Source organism: Puma concolor, chromosome D1, assembly GCF_028749965.1.
Source record: "Puma concolor isolate L17-30 chromosome D1, mPumCon1.1.hap2, whole genome shotgun sequence".
Taxonomy (NCBI): domain Eukaryota; kingdom Metazoa; phylum Chordata; class Mammalia; order Carnivora; family Felidae; genus Puma; species Puma concolor.
Window position 1 is genome coordinate 70935972 of NC_141676.1, and position 25675 is coordinate 70961646.

Sequence of the window (25675 nt, forward strand, 5' to 3'; positions counted from 1 at the left end):
TAGATGCAAGTTAAATCATGTGGTCTTTGTATTTCTTTGACTTATTTTACTTAGCATAATACCCTCTATGTCCATTCATGTTGTCACAAATGGCAAAATTTCATTATTATTTATGGCTGAGTAATATTCTTTGTGTCTGTGTGTGATTGTACATGTATACACAACCCACATCTTCTTTATCCATTTATCTATGAATGGACACTTAGGCTGCTTCCATACGTTGGCTATTGTAAGTAATGGTGCAGTAAACACAAGGATGCATATGTCATTTCAAATTACTGTTTTTGTTTTCTTTGGGTAAATATGCAATAGTGGAATTACTGGATCATATGGTGGCTGCATGCTGTTAACATTCCCACCAGCAGGGAACAAAGATTCCTTTTTCTCCATGTTTTCACCAAAGTTGTTGTTTCTTGTCTTGTTGATACTAGCCACTTTGACTGGAGTGAGGCGATCTCACTGTGGTTTTGATTTGCATTTTCTGGATTATTAGTGATGTTGAGCATGTTTTCATATGTCTGCTGGCCATCTGTCAGTCATCTGTGGAAAAATGTCTTTTCAGATCCTCTGTGTTTTTTTAAGCTTATTTATTATGAGAGAGAGAGAGAGAGAGAGAGAGAGAGAGAGAGAGAGAACTCACGAATGAACATGCCCGAGACAGCAAGTGGGGAGGGTCAGAAAGAGGGAATCCCAAGCAGACTCCACACTGTCAGCATGAAGCCCAATGTTGGTCTCAAACCCATGAACTGTGAGATTATGACTTGAGCCAAAATCAAGAGTGGAACACTCAGCTGACAAACCACCCAGCTGCTCCCCCCCCCCCCCCCCGCTAGTTTTTAAATCAGATTATTTGGGTTTTTTTGGTGTTTAAGTTTTTTTTTTAATGTATTTTAGATATTAACTTCTTAGTGCATATATCATTTGCAAATACCTTCTCCCATTCAGTTGATTTCCTATTAATTTTGTTGATTGTTTCCTTTGCTGTGCAGAAGCGTTTTATTTTGGTATAGGCCTAATAGTTTATTTTTGGTTTAGTTTCCCTTTCCTGAAGGGACATATCTAGAAAAATGTTGTTAAGGCTGATGTCAAAGGTTATTTCCTATGTTTTCTCTTAGTAGTTTTATGGTTTCAAGTCTAATATTGAGGTCTCGAATCCATTTTTAGTTTATTTTTGTGTATGGTGTAAGAAAGTGGTCCAGTTCCATTTATTGCATGTAACTGTCCAGTTTTTCCAGCACTATTTATTGAAAAAGGCTGTCTTTTCTCCATTGTGTATTCTTGCCTCCTTCATTGTAGATTAATTGACCATATAAGTGTAGGATTATTTCTTGGCTTTCTAATGTGTTCCATTGATCTATGTGTCTATTTTTTTGCCAGTGCCATACTATTTTTTTTTTAATTTTTTTTTTAAATGTTTATTTATTTTTGAGACAGAGAGAGACAGAGCATGAACGGGGGAGGGTCAGAGAGAGGGAGACACAGAATCTGAAACAGGCTCCAGCCTCTGAGCTGTCGGCACAGAGCCTGACGCGGGGCTCGAACTCACGGACCGCGAGATCATGACCTGAGCCGAAGTCGGCCGCTTAACTGACTGAGCCACCCAGGCGCCCCAGTGCCATACTATTTTGATTACTATAGCTTTGTAGTAGATCTTGAAATCTGGGATTGTGGTACTCCCAGCTTTGTTACTTCTCATAATTGTTTTTGGCTATTGATGTTCTTTTGTGGTTTCATTCAAATTTTAGGGTTATTCTAGTGTGAAAAATGCAATGGTTATTTTGATAGGGATTGCATTGAGTTTGTAGATTGCTTTGGGTCATCTGGCCATTTTAACAATATTAAATCTTCTACTCCATGAGCATGGAATATCATTCTATTTGAGTCTGCAATGTCCTTTTACCAGTATTTTATAGTTTTCAGAGTACAAATCTTTCACCTTCTTGGTTAAGTTTATTCACAGGTATTTTATTCTTTTCGTACAATTATAAATGGAATTGTTTTCTTAATTTGTCTTCCTACTCCTTTGTTATTAGTGTGTAGACATGCAGCAGATTTCTGTATGTTAATTTTGTATTTTCCAACTGAATTCATTTATTTTAATTGTTTTTTGGTGAATTCTTTAAGGGTTTGTATGAATAGTATTATGTCATCTGCAGATAGTGAAAGTTTTACTTCTTCCTTACCAATTTGCATGCCTTTTATATCTTTTTTGTATCTGATTGCTATGGCTAGAACTTATAGTGCCCTTTTTCTGTTCTTAACTTTGTATTGTTTTCTTTTTCATAATTAAAAAGAATAAAAATTCAAGCAGTGAATGAAGAATGAAATGTTGGTTTTCTCATCCAAATCCTTAACTACTATCAACTGTCTGTTGTATAATCTTTCAGTAAATTTGTGTGTGTGTGTGTTTACTTTCACACACAAAAAAACACAGGTTATTCTAAACATACTATTCTATATCTTAATTGATTTTTTCCAAGTAACAATTTATCTTGAAGATTTTTTCACATCATATAGACCTATCTGCTACATTTTGTTTTTTGTCAATAACTTAGTAGTAGGTATGTTATATTCCTAATAAGTGGAAGTAATACAGTTTATTAGTCCTCTATTAATGCACATACAGCTTATTTTTCCTTTGCTTTAAAAACAATGCAGGATTCATTTATCTGTGCACATTCTTTTTTGCATATGCATACAATTACAAGATGTATTTTTAGAAGTTGAATTTCTAGGTCAAAGGTGTGTGTAGTAAAATTTTGATAATCTCAAAAAGAGGTCCTCCAAGAGAATGAACACATTTATATGGCCACTAGCTATGTATTTGTAATTATCTCTCCATACACTTACCAACACTGTGATAACTTGTTTTTTTACAGAGATTAAGTTTTTCATTGACAGGATTTAGTTCATCCTCTATTAATCACATTTTTTTCCCTGTAGAAATGACTTGATTTGACAAACATTTAGTCTCGTAAAACTTTATTGTGTGTGAAGTATAATATTAGATGTTTGGAGAAGTCAGAATTCATTAGATACAGTCTCTGCTTCTGACCAGATGCTAACATAATTGACGGAGGCAGACACATTCTGGCCTCAGATTACCTTTCCCACCTTATCTATTTGTAATAACTTTTGTGAGCACTGTGGGACTGAAAATGAGCAAGTTTCATGAATATTTTAAGTGAGTACTAGAAGTTTCATGAATATGTTAAGTAGGTGTGAGAATTTCCATGAATATATTAAGTAGGAGAATGATTAGCATGGATAGTGCAGCCATAGCTCACTAACCTCTATCTCCCACATGCTCATTTGCTACCTTTGCATTTTTTTCACTGTTATCAGCTAGTACAAGGAGATATGGTTGAGGATTTATGACTTACCATGTCTCTTTCATGCCTCTTACAGGTTAGCTGACTCACTATCCCAGGTGTCTATAACTAGATTAAACCACTTCTGCATCACTGTGAAAAAGAGCTCCCTTCTGGAAAACAATGATGCTTTAATGAGCAGCCGTATGCCAAAATCAGGACAACAAGGTAAATAGTAAACATAAATGAGGCTTCTGGAAGCAAAATGGATGGCAGGAGGATTGGAGACAGGTGATGAGAGTTGAGGAGAAACAACAATAGTAGCAAAATAGAAAAATGAAGACAAATATTGGCTACATTTAAGTTCTCATAGGCCTTAGGTTTTTAATAATCATCTTTATTAACTTAGGCTGAATGTGCACATGAAGTACTCTTTAACAGAGACCCATTCCTTATTAAATACTTCAAAGTAAATAAGTGCTCTCGCCTCCTCTTTGCCCTAGTCTTGGCCCCTGGGTGATGTGATTAAGGCCACTTTAGCTGTTTTGTGCAAGTAGCTGGATACCCCATAGGTGAGGGAAGAGGAAAATGACTTTTTTCTTTTTCTCTTTTCCTTTTCTTTTTCTTTTTTTTTCTTTTTTCTGCACACAAAAAGAAAGGAGGCAACTGTCTCCCATCTCTCCTGAAAGGTTTCTTTCTGACTCCAGCCTTTTGATATGCAAATAAAATCACTCCAACTACTTGATAGTCCTTTGCCTCTAGGATTTGTGACAAAGAGGTATCCCAAGGTCAGGGATACTTATTACAGGGATTACTTAATACTTCTTGAAATAGAAATACCTTTGTAGATAATGCTCCCTTCTCCAAGAACCTTTTCACCTAACCTAGGTACCTATCCTGGGACGTACCCACTTGACTTTCGGGGATAAATTTTAAATTACAGATCTAATCTTATGGTATGTAGACATGTTTCCAGAAGTGAAAGTAAGCTTTCCCTTACTTTAGAGCATATACATTTTGCTCTAGAGCATATACATTTAGCCTTCTGAGCTAAAGCTTTTTGCAGGATCACTGACAAATTCTGGGAAATTTTATTTCCCCACACCTTGGTAAGGCTGCATCTTGGCATGCATTCACTCAAGCTGTTCTTGGTCTTTACTGAGATGCATTGCTTTGTGAACAGGCAGGGATTGGGAATCCATAAACCCACCTAAGCTTAGCAACAGTTTATAATATATACTATGTATATTATATATAATTATATATATTATAGGAACATATATATTATAAGAATATATTATATATATTATAGGAACATACATATTATAAGAATATATTATATATATTATAGGAATATATTGTATATATTATATATTATATATATTATATGTTATAGGAATATATATATTATGTTATAGGAATATGTATATTATATATTATATGTTATAGGAACATATATATTACATGTTACAGGAACATATATATGTTATAGGAATATATATATTATATAATATATATTCCTATATATTATAGGGATATATTATATAATTATATAGGAATATATATAATTATATAATATATGTAATAGTCATTATATATTCCTTGGGAGTAAAGAAAGGGAGTTTAATTTTTGGTTTTATTTTTTGGAGGGATTTTGGAATGTGTTGTAGAGGAGCTGGCTCTTAAAAATGGACAGGAATTGTCAAACAGAAGTGGGTTGGAAAAATTTTCAAGCAGTGCTTCTCAAAATTTCCAGTAGAGGACTCCAAAGAGCAAAAGGCAGTGACCACAAACCTCTGGGGCTGGGATCGGAGAGGTGTGTGTGTGTGTGTGCTACCACAGCCACCACCTGTAGTGGTGTTATAGAGAATAGTTAGAAACAGACTTATCACTGCCTTGAAATTTCATTTGAATTTTGCGTTCAAATTCAAATAATACAGTTTCACTTCCAAATCTTGGTGATCAAAGTTAAGAATGTCCTCGTTTCTCCTCCTTTCTTACATCCTTAGACAATAGTTCGTCTATTTAAAAAAACTGGGACATAGATGGCTCATCACAAGCAGAGTCATGGAGGTTAGACTTGAAGGAAAGTATAGAGAAATGTGAATTGGTTGTTGAGTTGGGATGGGGGAGGCACATCCAGTAGCTAGTGATGGAAAAATGGTGGACCAGGCAGCACATTGCATAGGTCCTTGAATGCTGTACTAAGAAATTAGTATTTGACTTTACAGTGGATGAAAATCTAATAGTCTTGGCAAGTGAAGTGCTGAATAACATAAGCTGCAGGAGGCAGAAGGTGACTTAGAGGCAAAAAGTTCTCTAGGAAGCTATTGAGGATGAGAGAACTGTGGGCCTGAATTGGGACCTTGACTTTGGGAGAAGAGGAGGTACAGATCTGAGTTGAACTGGGAGATACAACCCACATTGGATACAGAAGATCAGAGTAAAATGAGTACAGGATAATGCCTAGACTTGTACCCAGAGCATTTGAGAGGATGATAAATCTTCCCAGAGAATTTTTCCTTTGATATTTTCTGCTTTGTGTTTTTATCCCCCTCCCACATTGATGTTCAAATATACAAAGTATTATCATTTTAAGATCAAGTCAAATTATACCCACAATACACTTTATTTCTAAATTTACCGGGTAGATCTTACAATATTATAAAGGTAGATATAAAAAATTAGTTTTTCTCACTCAAAAATTACTTCATGGCTTCAAAATCTATAAAATAAAATTTCCTTGGGTAGTAAAAATATCTGTTAATTCTAATGGAGTGTTATATCTATTCTAACTGAGGCATAATTGCCAAAATAATAAATGCTTATTGTGGGAAAATCCAAGTTGAAATTTCCATCTCTAGAATCTCCCACCCCCTGTCAAGAAACCCACTCTTTCTAGGTTAAGACTGTTCATGGTGGTTTGGTGCTTATCCCTTCAGACCTTTTATATTTCTATGAATATTTAGTTTTATATACATGATATATACACAACATATATGTATACGCTATATGCAGTTACTACTGTATGTAGAAACGTATATAGTTTGGGTTTTTTTTTAATTTTTTTTTTCAACATTTATTTATTTTTGGGACAGAGAGACAGAGCATGAACGGGGGAGGGGCAGAGAGAGAGGGAGACACAGAACTGGAAAAAGGCTCCAGGCTCTGAGCCATCAGCCCAGAGCCCGACGCGGGGCTCGAACTCACAGACCGCGAGATCGTGACCTGGCTGAAGTCGGACGCTTAACCGACTGCGCCACCCAGGCGCCCCAAGTTTGGGTTTTTTTTAAAAGAAGCATGGATATTTCTCAGTTTTTTTTATTGCTTACATATAGTTGGAATACATATATAAATGTACCATAATTTAACTGTCCCCTTTTTGATAAACATTTAGGTTACTGACAGGCAAGTCTGCATTTAAAATACATCAGCTACTGGGATGCTAGTCATGGTGCAAATTAAGTCAGCTGGTGAGTGAAAATCCATCTCAAATTTTTATTTTGATAACTTTGCTTAAATTTTGTTGTTGAGAATACTCACATGATGATACCATTGATGGCAAAGATAATTACTCTCAGATTCTGTTAGTAAGAGTGAGAATTTAATTCATACTTAGAAGAAATTTGGCAATATGTATTAAGAGTTTGAAAAGAAATTACAGATTGAAAGAGATAAATCAATTTCTGGGGATAAATTTCAAAGTAATAATGCTGTAGAAAAAGACTTATGGATATTTAAAAGTGTTATTAATAGAAAAAACATGAAAACATACTAATGATTAAGTAAAATACAGCACATTAATATGACTAAATTATAGTTTGCAGCCAATACAACCATGTTTTCACATTTAGTTGCAGGAAAAATGCTTGTGATACAATGTCAAATGAAAAAAGCTGGTGTAATCTCTTGAAATATTTTATTTATATTTTCAGTTTTCTATAGGAAACATTTTTTTTTACATAAAGAATAAACCTTACTGTGATAATTTGTGCTGGAAGAAATAACAGATGTTATGAAGGCAAGGTCTTTATGAAAGTTAGTAAGGTGTCTAAGGTGTCTTCAGATAGGGGAGCATCATTTTGTTTCTGTTTGTGTGGCAAGTGGGGCAGCATCATGGGGTCTCACTCTGGATAAGAAGATGAAGGACTCACCAGGGGACTATAACACAGAAGGTGATGTTAGCCCAGTTGAGTTTTCTTGTGAATTTTTCCAGTATGAAGCACATCTCTTTTTCATCTTCTGAAAGCATCCCTCCCATGACTAACACAGATGGAGGACAAAGCCCAAATCTACCACTTTGAAAACAGTTTAGAGAATTGCATTGTAAGTGAAAGCACATTTTGGAAAATTGTTCAAACCTCAAAGTTTTGAGACTTAGGGGCCAATATGAGAGAAGCTATTTTACTCTTTGAAGTTTTAAGGTGAAAGAAGGCAGAAATCTCAGATTTCTAGCAACAGTTAAGAAGTAGCAAGCAAGCACAAAATTTTATGTAGGGTTATTCTACTTGAAACAAGAATTGTACCTGTTACCTATGTCATAATTCTTGGTATTTTTAATTTTTTTTAACTTAAGGGAGAATGTCTAATCTGTAGTTCAAATAAAACTGCCAATAGTTTAACTCCATTCCTTTGACCATGAAATTAAGACACCTACCATTGCTTGATGGTAACACATATCAGTGTTACTTTTTATGATGGTTCAAAAGGTCTGTAAGATGAATAACCAAACCTAATGTGTAAGATGAACAAATGTAGTAAACTGGTTTCCCAATTTCCAACTATTCATCAAGTGGTTTTATGTGTCCTAACCTCTTCCCCCCCCTTCCTACTTCCTATTCCCCACTCTTCCCCCTTTTCCCCTTCCTCTATAAAAATTGCTACGTCCTCAGCCAAATTATGTGATTTTGGTGTAGGCAGAAAATCATAACACCTCAGTCTTGCGGTGCAGAAATCAGAGTCCTTTCTGAGCATCTTGAATTGCATATGTGCAATTCAAAATTGCTTTCTGGCCATTAGCCTAGAAGGATATAAGCTTGAAGTTGTTTATGGTTATATTTACAGGCTTGTAGAAAAAACCCAGGGTTGGATTTCTATCTCTTGGAATCAAAGAGTTCTGACTATTTCAATGATTCTATTGGATTAGCAGTCAGAATCAGAGATAGCAGTAGGTATACAGAATTATCCTTGGGCATACTAACTTTATTTAACTCTAAAATCAATATGAGTATTTAAGGAGTAAAGCAGTAGGCACTTTGCAAAAGATGCCAAACTTCAGTTTCTTTGAAACCATTTAGCTGTGGGGAAGAGCTGGAGATGATTAGGACAGGGAGTTTGACTTATAAATAAGAAATGAGAAGGGAGCAGTGATACCCTTCTACAGCACAGAAGCTATGTCTTGAAAAGGAATAGAAGGAATTAATTTAGAATCCCAGGCTTCCCACTTTTCATCTGCTCTCAGAAACGGAAATGTGATTGAATATATTATATAGTGATAATACAGAATTTGCCCTTTTCTGATTGCGAGAAAGATAAGCCTGTGGATAGATTTCTTGCCTATTGGTTCAGCTGAAGAAAATCCTCTTTCTATCTTATATTGCTTATATCAGTGAGGGTCCATGGAAGCTGTGGGATCCCACTTTCCTTTGCTCTACAAACACTGGGAAAGTTTTTTTTTTTCATCTTTCCTACCACCACGAAAATGTCACTCTCCAAATGGACTATTACCATCTTGGTATCCCTTAAATAGATTTCTGTATCTTAAAACATGTGGGATATATTTGAGATTAATATGTTTCACATCAAAGTCTAAGTGCTATCAGTTTTAAAAGTCAATTTGTGGAAAATCAAGTCCAAGTGGTGACTTTATTTGTACTCAGTAGAATTCTGGATTCCTCAAATTATCATTTTCTCAATTTCTAGTTTGAGATCTTGGTCTAGTCTTCCTCTGGCTAATGTATAAGTGGTATTTTGACAATTGATTCATCACTTGGGGGTGCATCAAGTATTGCCTCCTATGTGTACCTAGTATAGAATATGGGTGGTATTTATTGATGGAAAGAACTTTTCAGACTTTACATAGAGGGAAGCACATATAAGGTACTGTGTTAGAGCAAAACATCTATAATCTTACCCTAATTCCTTAATTTATACACTGTTCCTCTTTGTGCAGGGAAGTACATTGATGAAAAAAAATGATGGATTACACTGTTGGTACTTTAAAAGTTATTTTCCAGCATGGATACTTCCTAAATGATTACATAAGAAGAAGCCCTTGTATAATCTAACAGTGCCAATTAGGCATTGGCAGTCTTTGAAAGCTGTGGATAGCTCTGCTTCCCCTAATGCCTGTCAGTGTTTGGTGCTGGCAGAGAGAGTTGTTTAGAAAAGATGGTGGTGGGTAAGAAGAACTGCCTCCTACCACACCTTTGAGATGAGGAGAACAGAAGCTGTATGTGACCTCACAGGAAGAAAATGGGGTTTAGAAGAAATATTCTCTCAGGCACTGGAAGGTGACAGTGGGTGGGGCCAGGAACACTGTGGAGCCACTTGGCCTGTACCTCTCTGCAGACAAAGCAATTATGCTTTGTGGGCACTCTCAAGCCACCTTTGGCTGACCTTGATACAGACCAGTGCTTCTCTCTGTACATTTTTAAAAATAATTTTACTGAGGATTAATTGATGTATGATAAGCCACATAAGTATACCATTTTGTAAGTTTTGACATAAGCATGTACCTGTGAAGCTATTACCACAATCGAGTTAATAAAAACATAACTCCTGGGGCGCCTGGGTGGCGCAGTCGGTTAAGCGTCCGACTTCAGCCAGGTCACGATCTCGCGGTCTGTGAGTTCGAGCCCCGCGTCAGGCTCTGGGCTGATGGCTCGGAGCCTGGAGCCTGTTTCCGATTCTGTGTCTCCCTCCCTCTCTGCCCCTCCCCCGTTCATGCTCTGTCTCTCTCTGTCCCAAAAATAAATAAACGTTGAAAAAAAAAATTAAAAAAAAAAAACAAAACAAAAAAAAAAACATAACTCCTAGAAGTATCCTCATGGCACCTTCATAATTCCTCTCACTAGCTACTCCCTGGTCTCCTCTACCTTCATCCCATTGTAATGACTGATTTACTTTCTGTTCCTGTAAGATTAGTTTTCATTTAATAGAATTTTCTATGTATGAAATCATATAGTATATAGTCTCTCTTTTCTTGGGGGGGTTTATTTCTTTAACTTAGCATAATTATTTTGAGATTCCTCCATAGTTTAACACTTATCAGTAGTTCATTTCTTTTCATTGCTGATTAATATCGTAATGTATGTATATACCATAGTTTGTGTGTTCACTCACATATTGATGGATATTTGGGTTGTTTCCAGTTCTTGGCTATTACAAATAAAGATTCTGTGAATGTTTGTGTACAAGCCCTTGGACACAAGCATATGATCATATGCTTTCTTTCTCCTGCATGCATATCTAGAAGTAGAAGTTTGGGTCATATGGTAGGTCACATTTAACTTTTTGAGAAACGTCCAAACTATTTTTCCAAAGTCCTACCAGCAGTGTATGAGATATCTAGCCCTTCTACCTCCTTACCAACTTTTTTTTTTTTTTTTTAACGTTTATTTATTTTTTTGGGACAGAGAGAGACAGAGCATGAACGGGGGAGGGGCAGAGAGAGAGGGAGACACAGAATCAGAAACAGGCTCCAGGCTCCGAGCCATCAGCCCAGAGCCCGACGCGGGGCTCAAACTCACGGACCGCGAGATCGTGACCTGGCTGAAGTCGGATGCTTAACCGACTGCGCCACCCAGGCGCCCCTCCTTACCAACTTTTAAGATAAGCTTTATAATTTAATAATTAAGCTTTAATAATTTAATGCTAATAGGTGGGATGTGGTACTCGTTGTAGTTTTAATTACATTATTCTAAATCTGACTATAATTGTGGATTCATTTTTCCTTTCAGTTCTTAGTTTTTGCTTCATACATTTTGCTTAATTTGTTTTTACATGCATAAATGTGTAGGGTTGTTATATTCTCTTCATGAATTAACCTGCTTATCATTATCAAATACCTTTCTTTATCCTTGACAGTATTATTTTTTTTTTAAATTGTTTTAAATCTTTATTTTTGAGAGAGAGAGAGAGAGAGAGAGAGAGAGAGAGAAAGAGTGCAAAGCAGGGGAAGGGGGTTGGTGTTGAGGAACAGAGAGAGAGAGTGGGAGACACACAGAATCCAAAGCAGGCTCCAGGCTCCACGCTGTCACACACAGCCTGATGTGAAGCTCGAACTCAGGAACCATGAGATCATGACCAGAGCTGAAGTCAGCTGCTTAACCAGCTGAGCCACCCAGGCACCCCTTGACAGTATTCTTTATTCTGAAATATCCTTTGATCAAATATAGCCATTCCAGCTTTCCTTTGATAATGTTAACATGGTATATTATTTTTCATTCCTTTACTTTTAGTCTGTTAATGTCTTTACGTTTAAAGTGTGTTCCTTTTGGCAGAATATAGTTTGATCTTGCTTTTTAATCCAATATGATCATATCTACCATTTAATCGAGGTATTTAGGCCATTTACGTTTAATATAAGTATTGATATGTTAGGTATAAATATACCTTCTTTTTCTTAGTTGTTTCATCTATTCTTTCCCTTCTACTTTCCTTATATTCTGGATTAATTGAATATGATTCCACTTTATATCTTTCAGTGGCTTGTTAACTACAACTCCTTGTTTAATTTAGTGGTGGCTTAAGGATTTATAGCATACATCTTTAATTTATTACACCTTTCACAAAATATTACATCATTTTGCACATAGTGAAGAATCTTAACCATATACTCTCATTTTTTTTTTTCTATAAAGAGGTAGATAGTATTTTAGGCTTTGTGTGCCGTATGGTCTCTTGCAACAAATCACCTCTACCATTGTAGCTCAAAGCAGTCATAGGTGATACATAAATGAATGAGAATGACTGTTTTCCAATAGTAGTTTATTTTTAAAAAAGCAAGAAGGATTTGGTCTTAGTCTGTTTGGCAGCTATCACAAAATATCATAGACTGCATAGTTTATAAACAACAGAAATTTGTTTCTCATGGTTTTGGAGGCTTGGAAGTCTGAGATTAAGGTCAGATGAAGGCCTTCTTCCAGTTTGCAGACTTCTTGTTGTAACCTCACATGGAAGAAGGGGCAAGAGATCTTTCTGGAGCCTCTTTGATAAGACACTAATCCCATTTATGAGGGGTCCACTTCCCAGGACCTACTCATTGCCCAGAAGCCCCACCTCCTAATACCATCACCTTTAGGCAATTCCTGTTGCCAAAATTCAGCATATGAAATTTGGAGAGATAACAACATCCATACCACAACATAGTGGGCTGTAGTCTGTTGATTCCTGGCTTTAAACAGTCAGTTATCTTTATATAAAGGTATTACCATATCTGGTGTTCTTCCTTCCTTTATGTAGATTCATATTTTCCTCTCCTTCTGCCTAAAAGACCTTTTTCTTAATACATTTATTGTACTGATGAACTCCTGGTGTTGAATTTTTTTAGATTTTCTATGTGTGAAATAGTCATAATTTAACCTTCATTTGCAAAAATTGTTTTTCTGGGTATACAAGTCTAATTGACAGTTATTTTCCTTTTGTATTTAAATGTTATCTCTTTTCTCACTTGTGTTTCCAATAAGAAGTCTGCTGTCATTCTTGTCTTTATTCCTGTGTACATGTAACTTGTAGTGTTTTCTCTGGCTGCTTTTAAGATTTTTCTGTTTACTATTGGTTCTGAGAAGTTTGATTATGATGTGCCTTGGTATAGTTTTTTCATTTTTTTGTATTTTGAACTTCTTGGCTCTCTACATTTATAATATCAGTCAAATACGGAAAAAATTTTGTGTCCTTATTCTTCAAATAATCCCCTTCCCTACACACACATACATTTCAGGGATCTACTTATTTGTATATTTGGACTTTCATGCTCTTTCCTTAATCTCCTCTTTATCCTTCTACATATTTTATTTTTGTGATTGATTCTGGAGAGTTTCTATCACAATGTCTTCAGGTTTACTAGTCCTCTTTTCTGCAAATTATAATTGGCTGTTTATCTCAACCAGTGCATTTTTCACTTGACATATTTTATTTTTTAATTCTAGAAGTGTAACTGGGATTAAAAAAATACCTTCTATGTTTCTATTTCTTAACATATGGAATAACATTATGTTTTAATTTCCTTTTCTGCTAACTTTAACATTTGTGTCAGTTGTGGGTGGGTTTTGCTTTTTCTCATAACGGGTTGTATTTTCCTGCTTTTTTGCTATGTGACTGGATTCCAGACATGGATTTTTTTACCTTGTTGGGGGCTTTATATCTTTGTATTCCTATAAGTTTTCTTGAGCTTTGTTCTGGATACAGTCCTTTTCCTTGGATATAGATTGATCCTTGTGAGTTTTACTTTTAAGATTTATTAGTTGAGTTTCAAGTAGTACTCAATCTAGAGATAACTATTTCCCACTATCAAAGCAAGAGTTTTTGGGTATTCTACCCCATTCCCCATGATTTATGAAGTTTTCCAATATGCCTATGTAAGATCAGGCAGTGTTCCTTCTAATTCTTTGGGTGGCTCTTCCCCCAGTGTTAGGTCATTTCCTTACAGGCACATGTTGATCAGCACTTAGCTAAATAATCTAGGGAAAATTTTTCCAGATCTTCAGAGTTCTCTCTGTGCTATTCTTTCTTTTGCAGGAGTCTGTTCTCTAATCACCTTGGTCCCTCTGGATTTTCAATTTCATTTTCTCAACTTAGGAAGTTCAGTGGGCTCTGTCTGGTTTCCTCCCCTCTGTATTGAACACTCTCAAGAGAGTTGGGCAACTTTATCTCTTATTTACTTCCTATTCTCAGGGACCACTGTCATTCTTTGCCTGATTTCCAGTATCTTCAAAACCATAGTTTACTATATTTTGTCTATTTTTTGGTTGTTTCAGGAAGAGAGTAAAGTCTCTCCAGACTTTCAGTTATATATATTCCAGAGTGTCAGTCTTCCAAGGCAGTAGGTATCTCACAGTAGAGTGGTTAAAGTATTAGGTGTTTTAAGGAGTACTTAGTAAATAAATTGCTTTGCTCATATTTAGAATGAATTAGGAGATGGTTGTGGAGCCCAAGATATAGACTGAGATCAGTTTATTTCTCATAAAATGAAGTTGGAGAAAGTAGCTAAGGTTTGCAGTCAGCTCACTAACATTTCACCTTGATTAAGAGAATAAAAGGCTGCATGGAGGTCCATCTCCCAAACCCTACAGATAAGCAACTCTGCCACCCCTGGGAAGACCTGGGATAGGCTTTGAAAGAGGCTTTGAATGTCACTGTGTAGGAGAGGTCCCTACCTGTGGAAACTAGAGGAGTGGAGATGAATGATTTTACAAAGAGAGTGGGTTCAGCAGCAAATAACTCTTGGTTCTCCCAAGTGACTTTGTACAAATTAACTGCTGACTTTATTTCTTCTTTTTTGAAGAAAGAAGCTGTTATGCAACCTTCAGAAAATTTATGTAGCGTGTGTCCTCTGACCGTCCTCTACCCCACACTCTCACCCTCTCTCTCTCTTCTTGTTATAGCTACTTACAAAGCATAGGGAATTGTGGGTAGTCATTACTTCCAATTTCACAGAACATAATCACCCCCATAGTTGTGTGAATGAGAATTATAAATGATAACAAACTTGCAGTGATAATCCTGTCTTAAATCAATATTGAGGTTCTCAAGACTATTCAATTTGGAGATGTAAGGATGTCACCAGTGTAAGGTTTGAACTCTGACCCTACTCCAATGCCATTTCCTAGAGCACTCCCCCTGCATCAATACAGTAGTTACTAAGGAATTTGGGAAACATCCTGCCCATCTGGGTCCTATAGCCCTGTGATGGCTCCCTTGCTCTGTCATCTGTCCATTGTCGAGTTCAGAATATAAGGCACACAATCCTCCTGTCAAGTGCTTCCAAATCCAGTGTAAGCAGAAGGCTTTCAGAAGCTCAATAACAATAAACCTCCATTCATTTTCATCTCAGTTAATTAGGAATCAGCCAGCAGGTTGACAAGGTCTAGGCTGAAATTTACCTTGGCTTTGAAAGGGCTTTCTTTATACACAGTAAAAATTAATTGGGTAAATAGAACATCAGGTGAATGATGGGAGAGAAAAAAAAGGAGAAGCATTTAATTGCTCACATGATAAAAAAAAAAAACGGCCTTTTACAAACAAATAACAATCTCATAGCAGTAGAAAAAGTGGAAAGGGTTGGATATTTAGAGCCCTGAGTGCTCCTCCTATGTCTTCTCTAACTACTGTATCACTTAAGTACAACTACTTTCCTTCCTTGGACTTAGTTGGCTCCTCCATAAGATCCACAGTTGTTCTCCATGCCCTTTAGTGACCTAATACAATGATAGCAATTGATATGCTCCATTTAAAATAAATTCTAGGTCTTCATTAAGCTAGGCAGATACTGTTGTAAGAAGGACAGTTCCTTTCCAAGATGTCTAGATAAATCACCATCACCTTTGCATGCCAGTCTCTCTCAGTTCCAATTTGTTCTCACTTCTGCCAGTGATCTTTTCTACAGTGCATTCTGACTTGGTATCTTGGGTCCTGGGATAAAGTCCAAACTCTCTACCAGGGCACATAAGAGCTTCCACAGAATCTCCTGCCTTGGAGATCCTGTACACAGGGCTTGAGTGTCAGCCTGCTGGATTATGTATGTTCTCAGAATGCTCTTCATTCCTTCAGACTTGGTGTGTTTGCACCTGCTCTTCCCTTGTTTTGTCCAGGAAATGCTACAAATCTTTGAAACCTTAGCTCAGGCAACTCTTCTGTAAATTCTCAAGTCCCCCAGATAGAATTGGTGACTTCCTCATCAGTCTTTTCTTGATTGCAGTCACAATGTAGTATGATTGCCTCCTCTGACAGACTGTGGATACCTTCATTCCAGGGTTTGGTTCTATTCCATCTGTATTTCTGAGGTCCAGCATGGGAATACAAAAGGGCTTATTGCATGGATGAATGAAAACAGCATTTAGAAGTAATAAAGAGGCAATTTTATAGCTATGTCATAATTTTTAAATGTCCTTATTTGAGATTGGCTTTTCTCTGATAATCTGAATTAGTGAAGGGTACTGACATTTCTGAGGATTATCTAAGAACCATTAGTCAGAAATATTCTGTGTGGAAAATTGCATTTAAGATGAAGAAAGAGTTTAGTTAGTGAACTGAGACTGCATGTTAAAGAACAGTAATTTTGAAAAAGTCATGGGTGATTTTTTTTAATAGTGCTTTTATCAGCCATAGTAATAGAGCCTGGTTTATTTGATGTTAAGCAGAATTGTAGCCATGTTTCTTGCATGTCCATTACGAATTGTAATTAATGGTTTTAGAAACGGGTGGGCTTCCCCAGAGTCTATAAAATTTTGGCCCCTGAAGGTGAGGTGTTCAGAGAGAGTCTTAAGACTATCTGATGTGGTTGCTGAAAAGGGAATTCATGTATTCAGTAGGAGTACATTCAGATCAAAAGAATTTTTTTGATACTATGAATTTCTAGATTTATAGATAAGAAAAATGTGGCTTGAGAAGGTGCTCCGTATCTAGTCAATGAGTTCAGGGTTTCTTTTCACTAGATGCCAGTAGCATCTCCATTCCCATCCCCAGGTGTGAAAAAGGTTTCCATACCTCAACAAACGTCCCTTGGGAGGAAAATTGCCCTATTGAGAACCACTGAATTAAATGAATCCATCAGTAAACATCACCTGAGGAAAGCTGAAAGGCTACACTAAATCTGTTAAATTTTTACTTTTGATATTTGTATTAAGATTAGACTCAATAAAGACTTATTCTGCATTTGCCAGTGAGGCAATGAACAAGACACTGTGCTAGGTACTGTGAAATTATAGAGAGCTGAAGAAGATATCTAGTGTCTTGTTAAAAACCTACAAATAATTCTTAAGGACATCTTTGGACAGAAAAGCCGTGCAGAGAGAGCTGATGTAGCATAGCAGTTTATAGCATAGCATCAATGCATGCGATTTACTGGTTTTAATCACAGAATCTGGAACCATATCTGGGTTTCAAATACTAAGTACAATGTGCTCTAGCTGTTAAGTTGGAGAGGGGAGAGAACACAAGCTACTTAACTGTCTTATGCCTTAGTCTTTTTATCTGTAGAATGAAAATGATAAAAGACTATATCACAAGGTTCTTGTGAGAATTAGATGAATTAGTAGATTTAAGGTGTGATGCCTACTGCATAAAAAGTACTGTTAACACATTTGTTGAATCAAATAAACCATTGGCTGAGAAATGCATCATCTTTATGCACTTAATGCCACTAAGATAGAAAAAAAGGCTAATAATTGTAATTTAATAAAAATATCAGTTATGGGTTGGGCTCATCCTGATTTCAGAGGTGTAAAAAAAGTGCATTCTAGATTTGATGTAATATAAATGTTTAGTGTTATCATGGCTTAGTAGTCAGATTTGTATTTGAATTCTTGTGCTGCCACTTTTTAGCTTGGTCACCTTGAATCAATTATTTATTCTTTGAACTTTTTTTCTCATTTATAAAATGGAAACAATAATTGCCATCTCACAGGGTTGTAGCAGACATTGAAGGATTGTAAATCACCTTAGCAAAAATGAGGTGCTTAACACATGGTACCTATTATGAACATAGATGTGTGGAAAACTGGAAATGAGTGCTTTGCATGTGACATTTTGTCACATGAGAGAGTTTAATAGAAAGTGCTGTTAGGTAAGAGGATGGTGTCATCAAGGCAGGACATGAAGGTTCTCTGTCAGTTGTAGATACTAAGATCACTTTCTCTTCCCTTCCCCTTTATTGTTTGAATTTTTAATGTATGTTCAACCTTGCATATGTGGCATTAGAGCCATATTCGACCAAATCAGAGGACTTACTGGTTAGATGGGAAGATAAGATCACTGGGAGTGGAGAGAAGAAAGGGAGACTACCATTAATGTAGTATCTTCTATATCTCAGAAATCTCACTATGTGCATTGTTGTCATAAAAACACTGTAAGGTAAATCCTATTGTTCCCATTATGGATGAGGAAACCAAGGCTTATAGAAGTTAAAAAAATTGTTTAAGGCCACATATTTAAGAAGCAGAGCTGGATTTTCCACTAAAGTTTTCCTGACCATTAATGCTGTAATCTGTTACAGTGTGGGTAAAATATTTTCATAGGAATAGAAGGCAGTAGCTAATTAAATGCTGTGACATAGGAATTCAAAGGGAGCAACCTTGAGTTGAATTGTCAGGGAAAACTTTATGCAAGAGGGCACTTGGAAAGGAAGATGAAATTTGATTAGGCAGAGGAGAGAATCCTAACTGCTACTCAAGTATGTTAGATAGGAGGATATTACGAATAAAGGTCAAGATTACCATGACTTTTCAAGGGGGTAGTGGGGAGACTGGGCTGGCTGAATCCGAGGAACTGAGTTTTGTGAGTCCAAAGAGCATGTGTTGATGTTCTCCTCTATACCTCCAGCACCTAAAACTGCACTTAGCCCATAGTAAGAGCTTAGTGATTGGGTAATACTACTGAAACACAATTGAATGGATAGTGGTAAATGAAACTCAAGTCATGGTTTAGGATCTCAGAAGGCCTGAATGTCAAGTTGAGTGGTTTGGACCTAGCCTGTTGGTAGAGAGAAGCATGTTTTTGAGCAAGAGAATGGCAATAATAATTGTACTCTTAAAGTGTTTACTATTTATCAAGTAGTCTTCCGAGTACCTTATACATAATGTTTCATTTACTCTTCACAGCAAATCTATGAAATAGGCACTATTATATTCCACCCTGTTTTTCAGATGGAAAACTGAGGTATAGGGAAGTTAGAAAACTTACCCAAAATCATACAGCTATTACGTGACAGAGCTGAGATTTGATGCTAGGAAGAAATCTACTTCCATGTTCATATTCTTAACCTCTACACTCTACTGCCTTTTACTGCAAATGGTTTATGTACGATGTTTCTTGCCAAGGGCCCATTTTTAATGTCCCCTTGCAGCTTATGAATCTGTGAATCAGTGGCATGAATGAGTGTATAAGTAAAGACCTTTTTAAAGTTAAAAAGTTTCTAATATCTCTCTCCTATGTGTTGTTTCTACTCCCCACCCCTGTCCTGAGTTCTTTTTGTGCCTGACAAAAACAGGAAAAAAGAGAAGTAATGACCATCTTTTTCAACACATTGGTAACCTTTAGTAACTAGTTAGTGATCACAGAGAAGATTGAAAACATGAGTCTCCAGAAATGCCAAATTCATTACTTCCCTTCTGATGGTATTTAGATATTGCTAAATTGCTGGGTCCAAGGGAGAAATTAATTCCAACATCACATGCTATTTTGAAAGTAGGGGAACCAGGCATTGAGTCTTCGTCTCCATAAAATGATTTTCTCAAAGTCCAAAGCTACTAGATCTGTGCTTGTCCCATGGCAGGTGCTGTATATTTACTTGTTAAAAAATAAGTAGGGTCATAAAAGGAACAGGGATTCAGACTTAAGTGATGTATATTTAAAAGTGACAGAGGGAGGGGGACAAAACAGAAGAGACTCATAAATATGGAGAACAAACTGAGGGTTACTGGAGGGGTTGTGGGAGGGGGGATGGGCTAAATGGGTAAGGGGCACTAAGGAATCTACTCCTGAAATCATTGTTGCACCATATGCTAACTAATTTGGATGTAAATTTAAAAAAAAAAAATTAAAAAAAAAATTTAAAAAGTGACACCCTGCAGCTATAGGCTATGTGATCTTGGGGGAGTCACTTGATCCCTCTTAGTCTTGGTTTTCTCAACTAATCAAAAGAGATAAGAATAATTACCTTACAGGACAGTGGAGAGGAATTAGTGAATCAAAATGAGATAATTGTGTACAAGTCACCCAGTAAACTGGTATGGATACATTAGAACCAATTTTACTTAGCCCTATGTAAGGGGCAAACCTCATACCTCTCCCCTTTCTTATACAGCCAGTGTCCAAACAGTAGCTGTAAATCTATTATTGCACTGTAGTATCTAACACATGATATTCTACATAACCTAGTAAATATGACTAGATGTGCAATGGACATAAGAATTGTTACTACTTTTAGTTATTCTTTGGAAAATATTATATCAACAAATGACAGAGAGGCATGGCATAAATTTTGTCTTCACTGGTGTATTATGAAATGAAGAATATAGATTCCATTTCTAATCTTTGAGAAATTTAATCCCATTTTGAGAAGCCAAAAGGAAGAACTGTAAAATAGGGGGAATGAACAATCTTCCAGAGCAGATCCTGTCACTTGACCTTTAATTGGTAGAACCAAGGCAATCAGAAGGGACCATAAAGTTTAACATGATTTACAAGCTCAACAGGGTGGTTGTAAAAATTAAGCAACTAACACATGGCATCTTGCACATGGTAGGTAATTTCAAATGGCAGTTACATTTCCCTCTTAAACATGTAGTAACTCATTCATTCACGCAACACAGAGACCCTCCCATCACTTGTCAGTAGAAAGCCTATGTGGTATAGTGGAAAGTGGGTTTGAAATGCAGGCAGAGAAAAAATTGCAGTGGTCCTCAAAGGGCATGCTCTTTTTTTCTTTGTAGACATTGGAGTAACTGAATGTTTTTTAGAAAGGGAGTAATAGGAAGTGTTCTGTTTTCAACTCAGTTTACACAAAATAACTACCACTATTCCTCTCTCACGCTGCTCCTCTCTCCTTACACTCTTCTCTGGTATTCTATGGTGTTCTGTAATTTTTGTTAAGCTTTTCTTCCAGTTAGTTAATCTAATTCCCAAAACAGTATACTGGTACGTGATTTATTACGATCTGTATTTCACCAGTAAAGAAACAGAGGGTCACGTTAATTTGACCAAGAGAGAGAACTTCTACTTGAACCCAAATCTTAGTGTTCCAAGCCTTGTCTTGTCTTCTATACTCCACCACCATAAAAGGTGACACTTTTTAACAAGTAAACACTTAAAATAAAAGCCAATATAGGCTTGTATGTCATCTACATACTGGGGAAACATACACTACAGCCCTAAACACCTTGCTTACAGGCCGTAAAAATAACCATTAGACCTGGAATACCCTTATTGTTGGGTTTTATTTCAGTACTATTTATTTAGTGACTGTTCTCTCATTGTATTTCTGATGGCTGTCATTTGATTTACAGACCCACTGAGAAAAGAAGTCATTTCAAATTGTTATTATTTCACAAAATAGCACTGTGTTTTAACTGTGCCAGTTTTGCCCCTGGCCCAGTGTCTTTAAGAGTGTGTATTTCCTGGACCCATATCTATTGCAGATAGTGTTCTGAACACTTTAGTATTGTTACTAAATCCTAGTTTAATTTGGCATTGCTACTAAGTCCTGGTTAGATTTTTTTAATCAGGTTCACTGCACAGAAATGGGGGTACCTTTTGTTAGCTACAGTTAACAGGCTTCAGCTCTTGATTCATGCTTTAAGTGCTGGATGGAAACCTCATGAATTGTACAGTGTAGTTGTGCCTTTATGGATAAAGACACTGAGGCCAAACAGGGGAATGGAGGCAGTGAGTGAGGTGAAACTCTAACTTAGGTGACCTAGTTCCTGTGTATCATTGTGACTTTAAGAATGGGCTAGGGACTAGCAGAATTGATGAAACCTGTGAGCTTTTAGTGATGCAGAATCTGGGGTCCCACCCCAGCCTAAGTGTATCAGAATCTGAGCTGTAGCAAAATATCCAAGTGATTTATACGCACATTAAGGTTCAAGAAGCACCATTTTAAACTAACTTGAGCTTTTACTTGTATAGGTATGTGTAGGTGTGTGGGTATGTATGTGTAGGGAAATGAAGCAGGGAGGGCAAAGAGAGAGGAAGGGAAAGAGAAAGGGAGAGAGAGAATGACTGATTCTGTGGAAGTATGGATGGGCTGAAGGTGATGAAATGCCCACATGATGTCCTTTAAACACTTGACAAATGGGGCTGGCAATCAGAAATGAGATCTAGGAAGGGATACTAATCTAGAGGGCATCTCTTAATAGGTGGTAGTTAAAACATGAAGGGATGTGATCATCTAGAGAGAGCAGGAAGGAAACACTACTGTTTAGAAGCTGGGGGGCGCCTGGGTGGCGCAGTCGGTTAAGCGTCCGACCTCGGCCAGGTCACGATCTCGCGGTCCGTGAGTTCGAGCCCCGCATCGGGCTCTGGGCTGATGGCTCGGAGCCTGGAGCCTGTTTCCGATTCTGTGTCTCCCTCTCTCTCTGCCCCTCCCCCGTTCATGCTCTGTCTCTCTCTGTCCCAAAAATAAATAAAAAACGTTGAAAAAAATTTTTAAATAGAAGCTGGCAGGCCCAGCTAAAACGGCTGTAAAGGAAAGGCCAGAAGTCAGCATGAGGACCTCTGTATGTTCTACAGGCAAAGGAGAAGGGTTTCTAATTCTCTGGTTAATGTCCTCAGATAACAAAGATTAGAGAGATGAAAACTGAAAATTCTCCTTTATATTTGATACCTGGTTGTTTGGCCAGGGGCCTCAGCTAACTGTGTCCTCCCAATTCCGGCACCTGTCATTGGGTGGATGTTTCAAATGCTAACCTCAGGCCATTCTTGCTTTTGAGAGCAGAACCTTGTGCCAGCAAGTGCTTCATCTGCCATACTCTGGGGCTGTGCCTGGCCTCCGTCCTGCCTCTCTTTCTCTGACTTCCTAACTCCTAACTTGCCTGTAGGCTGCTGGACTCAACTTCTCATCTGACCCTTTTTCCACCCATTTGTGTATTTCCTTTTTCAGACCATCAGTGCCTCCTGACTTAGGTTTGCTTGGCCTAATATCTAATACCAGATTGTTTCCATTCCCCTCAACTCCTAATATTTAGGTTGAAATTATTTTAGCTGTTAAGTCTCTAGACAAAATAACTAGGACACCAAACTGTGTTTGGGATTTCTTAGTTTAATGTGATGGGAGCATCTCTCCTCTTAGAATAAGTAGCTTATTGTTTAAAATAAACCTCGGGGAGCAGATGGGATCCCAGGAAGAAGTCCTTGGTGCTTAACTGATGCACCAGGAGGGAAGTATTAAAAAGTTAAGCCATTTAGTTCAACACAATTGTCTGTACATAATTTTTAATGTATTTTTGGGGGGGGGTATCAGCATGATTCTGGAGGGAAATGGAAAACATTTTACAACTTTTTAAAACCGCTGGTAGAATTTAAATTCCTAGTTACTGATTATTGAAAGTTATTGCATAAACTCTCCAGTAGCTGGCTGCCTTTTCTTTTTTAGGCTGGATTGGAGGCATTAGCCAAATATAGCCAAATTCATTGAGATTATCCCCAAACGATACTTCTTTGTGCCAGGCATTGGGTGCTTTCACATTATCTTGTTTAGTCCTTACAACAACCATGTACAGTAGGTGTTGTTACCTGTATTTTGTACATGAGTCTCCCCAAAGTTACAAGTATTAGTGTCAAGAAACAGGATACAGACTCAGTGGGTAGTAATTCTGTGTATAATAGGGTAATTTTGAAACTTGGGTCAGAGTCGTAGAAATAAGTATTCTAGAATAAAGGAGTATTTTCTATATTTCCTTTATAAAAAATCACAAACTTACTATATTTTACCAGAGGCAAGGTAGTCCTTCTAAATCTGTGGTTTAAGGAAAGAGCTACAGGGTGGTGACAAAGGAGAATTTCCCCACGAATGAAAGATCCTGGGGCAGCTGGGTCTTCACTCAGCTATGTACTTCCACTTATGCTTGACTGGCTATTTTCTGCACCTGGAATGCTTATCTTCCCTGCTTACCATCTCTTTACATCCATCACCATCTTCAGTAAATGCCTTTGTGAAATCCTCTATGAGGCCGCTTAGGGTGCCATGAACCTCAGCTTCTCCATCAATAATTTGGAAATGATAGAACTAATCCAAGATACCTTTTGCTGTTTGAATAAGGGTATAACATATGTGGTAATTTTGATAAAGAATAATGTGAAAATATAAAACACTGGGAACAGGTATGGGCCCACATGAAAACTAGTCCAAAATAGAAGTTCTGCTGTATTGAATTAAAAACAAATTGATGTGTTATGGAGGTTCAATGACCAAAAATGAAAAAAGAGTGGCTGAAACTAAAGAACACATTTAATTTTTGAAAGAAATGTAGATAAACCTGTTTAAAACTGTTTTGAAATGGCTAACTGGCCCACTGAGAATTATAGCTATTTGTCTGGAAACTGCTTTTAAGTGTAAATGACACAACTCAGTAGTGAGAGACATTTGAACATTTGAGGTTACCTTGCTATAGTTTAGATATTAATGTCTGTTCTCTTTAAGCTCATATACCACTTATATATATTTTTATTTTTTTTTTAATATTTATTTCTGAGAGAGAGAGATAGAGTACAAGCTGGGGAGGAGCAGAGAGAGAGAGAGAGGGAGACACAGAATCAAAAGCAGGCTCCAGGCTCTGAGCTGTCAGCACAAAGCCCAATGTAGGGCTCGAACCCACAGACTGTGAGATCATGATCTGAGCTGAAGTCAGCTGCTTAAATGGCTGAGCCACCCACGTACCCCATCATATACCACTTATCTTATATTTCTTTTGAAGCAGTGGTTAAAATAGACATTTTATCAGAATATCTATACCTGACTCTTACCATAATTGTAATTCAACTTAATAAATATTTGGTGAGTTACAAATATAGTCCATGGTATTAGGCATAGTAGAGACCCAGAAAATTCAAACAGAATTTGTTTTTTTGATGAATTCCATTACAAATGTAAGTCTCATGAGGGCAGACATAGTTTTATTCAGATTTTGCATTTGAAGCCAAGGCAGGAAGCACTGGTATAAGAGGCCAGCAATAAAAGAATTAGCTTTAGGTTGCTTAGCGATTCTGTGTTAACACATAAGTCCGGAATTAGGAAAGGGTTGAAGCATTTATGTATTCTTGAATATACTATATTGTGAATGGAGAAAAAGCTGTTAACATAGGATGGGTGGGGAATGGAATCTTTCTCTGGGGTCATAGTAGACTTTGGCTTTCATTGCTTCTAAAGAAGGTGAAGGTTTTTGTGGCTTTCATTGTCTTGCCTTTGCTAAAAGTTCATCACTGGACAAAATAACAAGCAGGAAATGCAAAAAAAAAAAATAGTAAAATAAAGGCAACTAAAACAGAGTATTAGATGGAAAGATGGGGAAGTAAGAGCTGGTAAAAGGAAAAGGCCTGCAACAGTGATATGCAGAGTGTTTCCTTTGTAAATTGTGAAGCTTTGTTGGAAAGGTATTTTTGCTGAGCACCCTCCATGGGTAAGGTGGTTAAAAAATGTAATGAAGGTG

The 25675-nt window shown here is 37.0% G+C and overlaps 1 protein-coding gene and 1 long non-coding RNA gene across 5 annotated transcripts in view; one reads left to right on the forward strand and one right to left on the reverse strand.

Moving 5' to 3' along the window:
* The window catches only part of TMEM135 (transmembrane protein 135), a 460344-nt gene extending 453502 nt beyond the window's left edge, over positions 1 to 6842 (forward strand). The window contains exons 16-17 of one of the 3 annotated variants that reach the window (XM_086678532.1): positions 3409 to 3539; positions 6709 to 6833. In XM_086678532.1, the coding sequence (XP_086534658.1) occupies positions 3409 to 3539; positions 6709 to 6716 (139 nt within the window). In that variant the 3' untranslated portion in view covers positions 6717 to 6833. Of the gene's footprint in view, positions 1 to 3408; positions 3540 to 6708 lie in introns of all 3 variants that reach the window. The other 2 variants (XM_086678530.1, XM_086678531.1) reach the window with 2 other exon arrangements.
* Positions 1 to 25675, reverse strand: part of LOC147576801 (uncharacterized) — a 51786-nt gene that overhangs the window by 20108 nt on the left and 6003 nt on the right. The window lies entirely within an intron of this gene.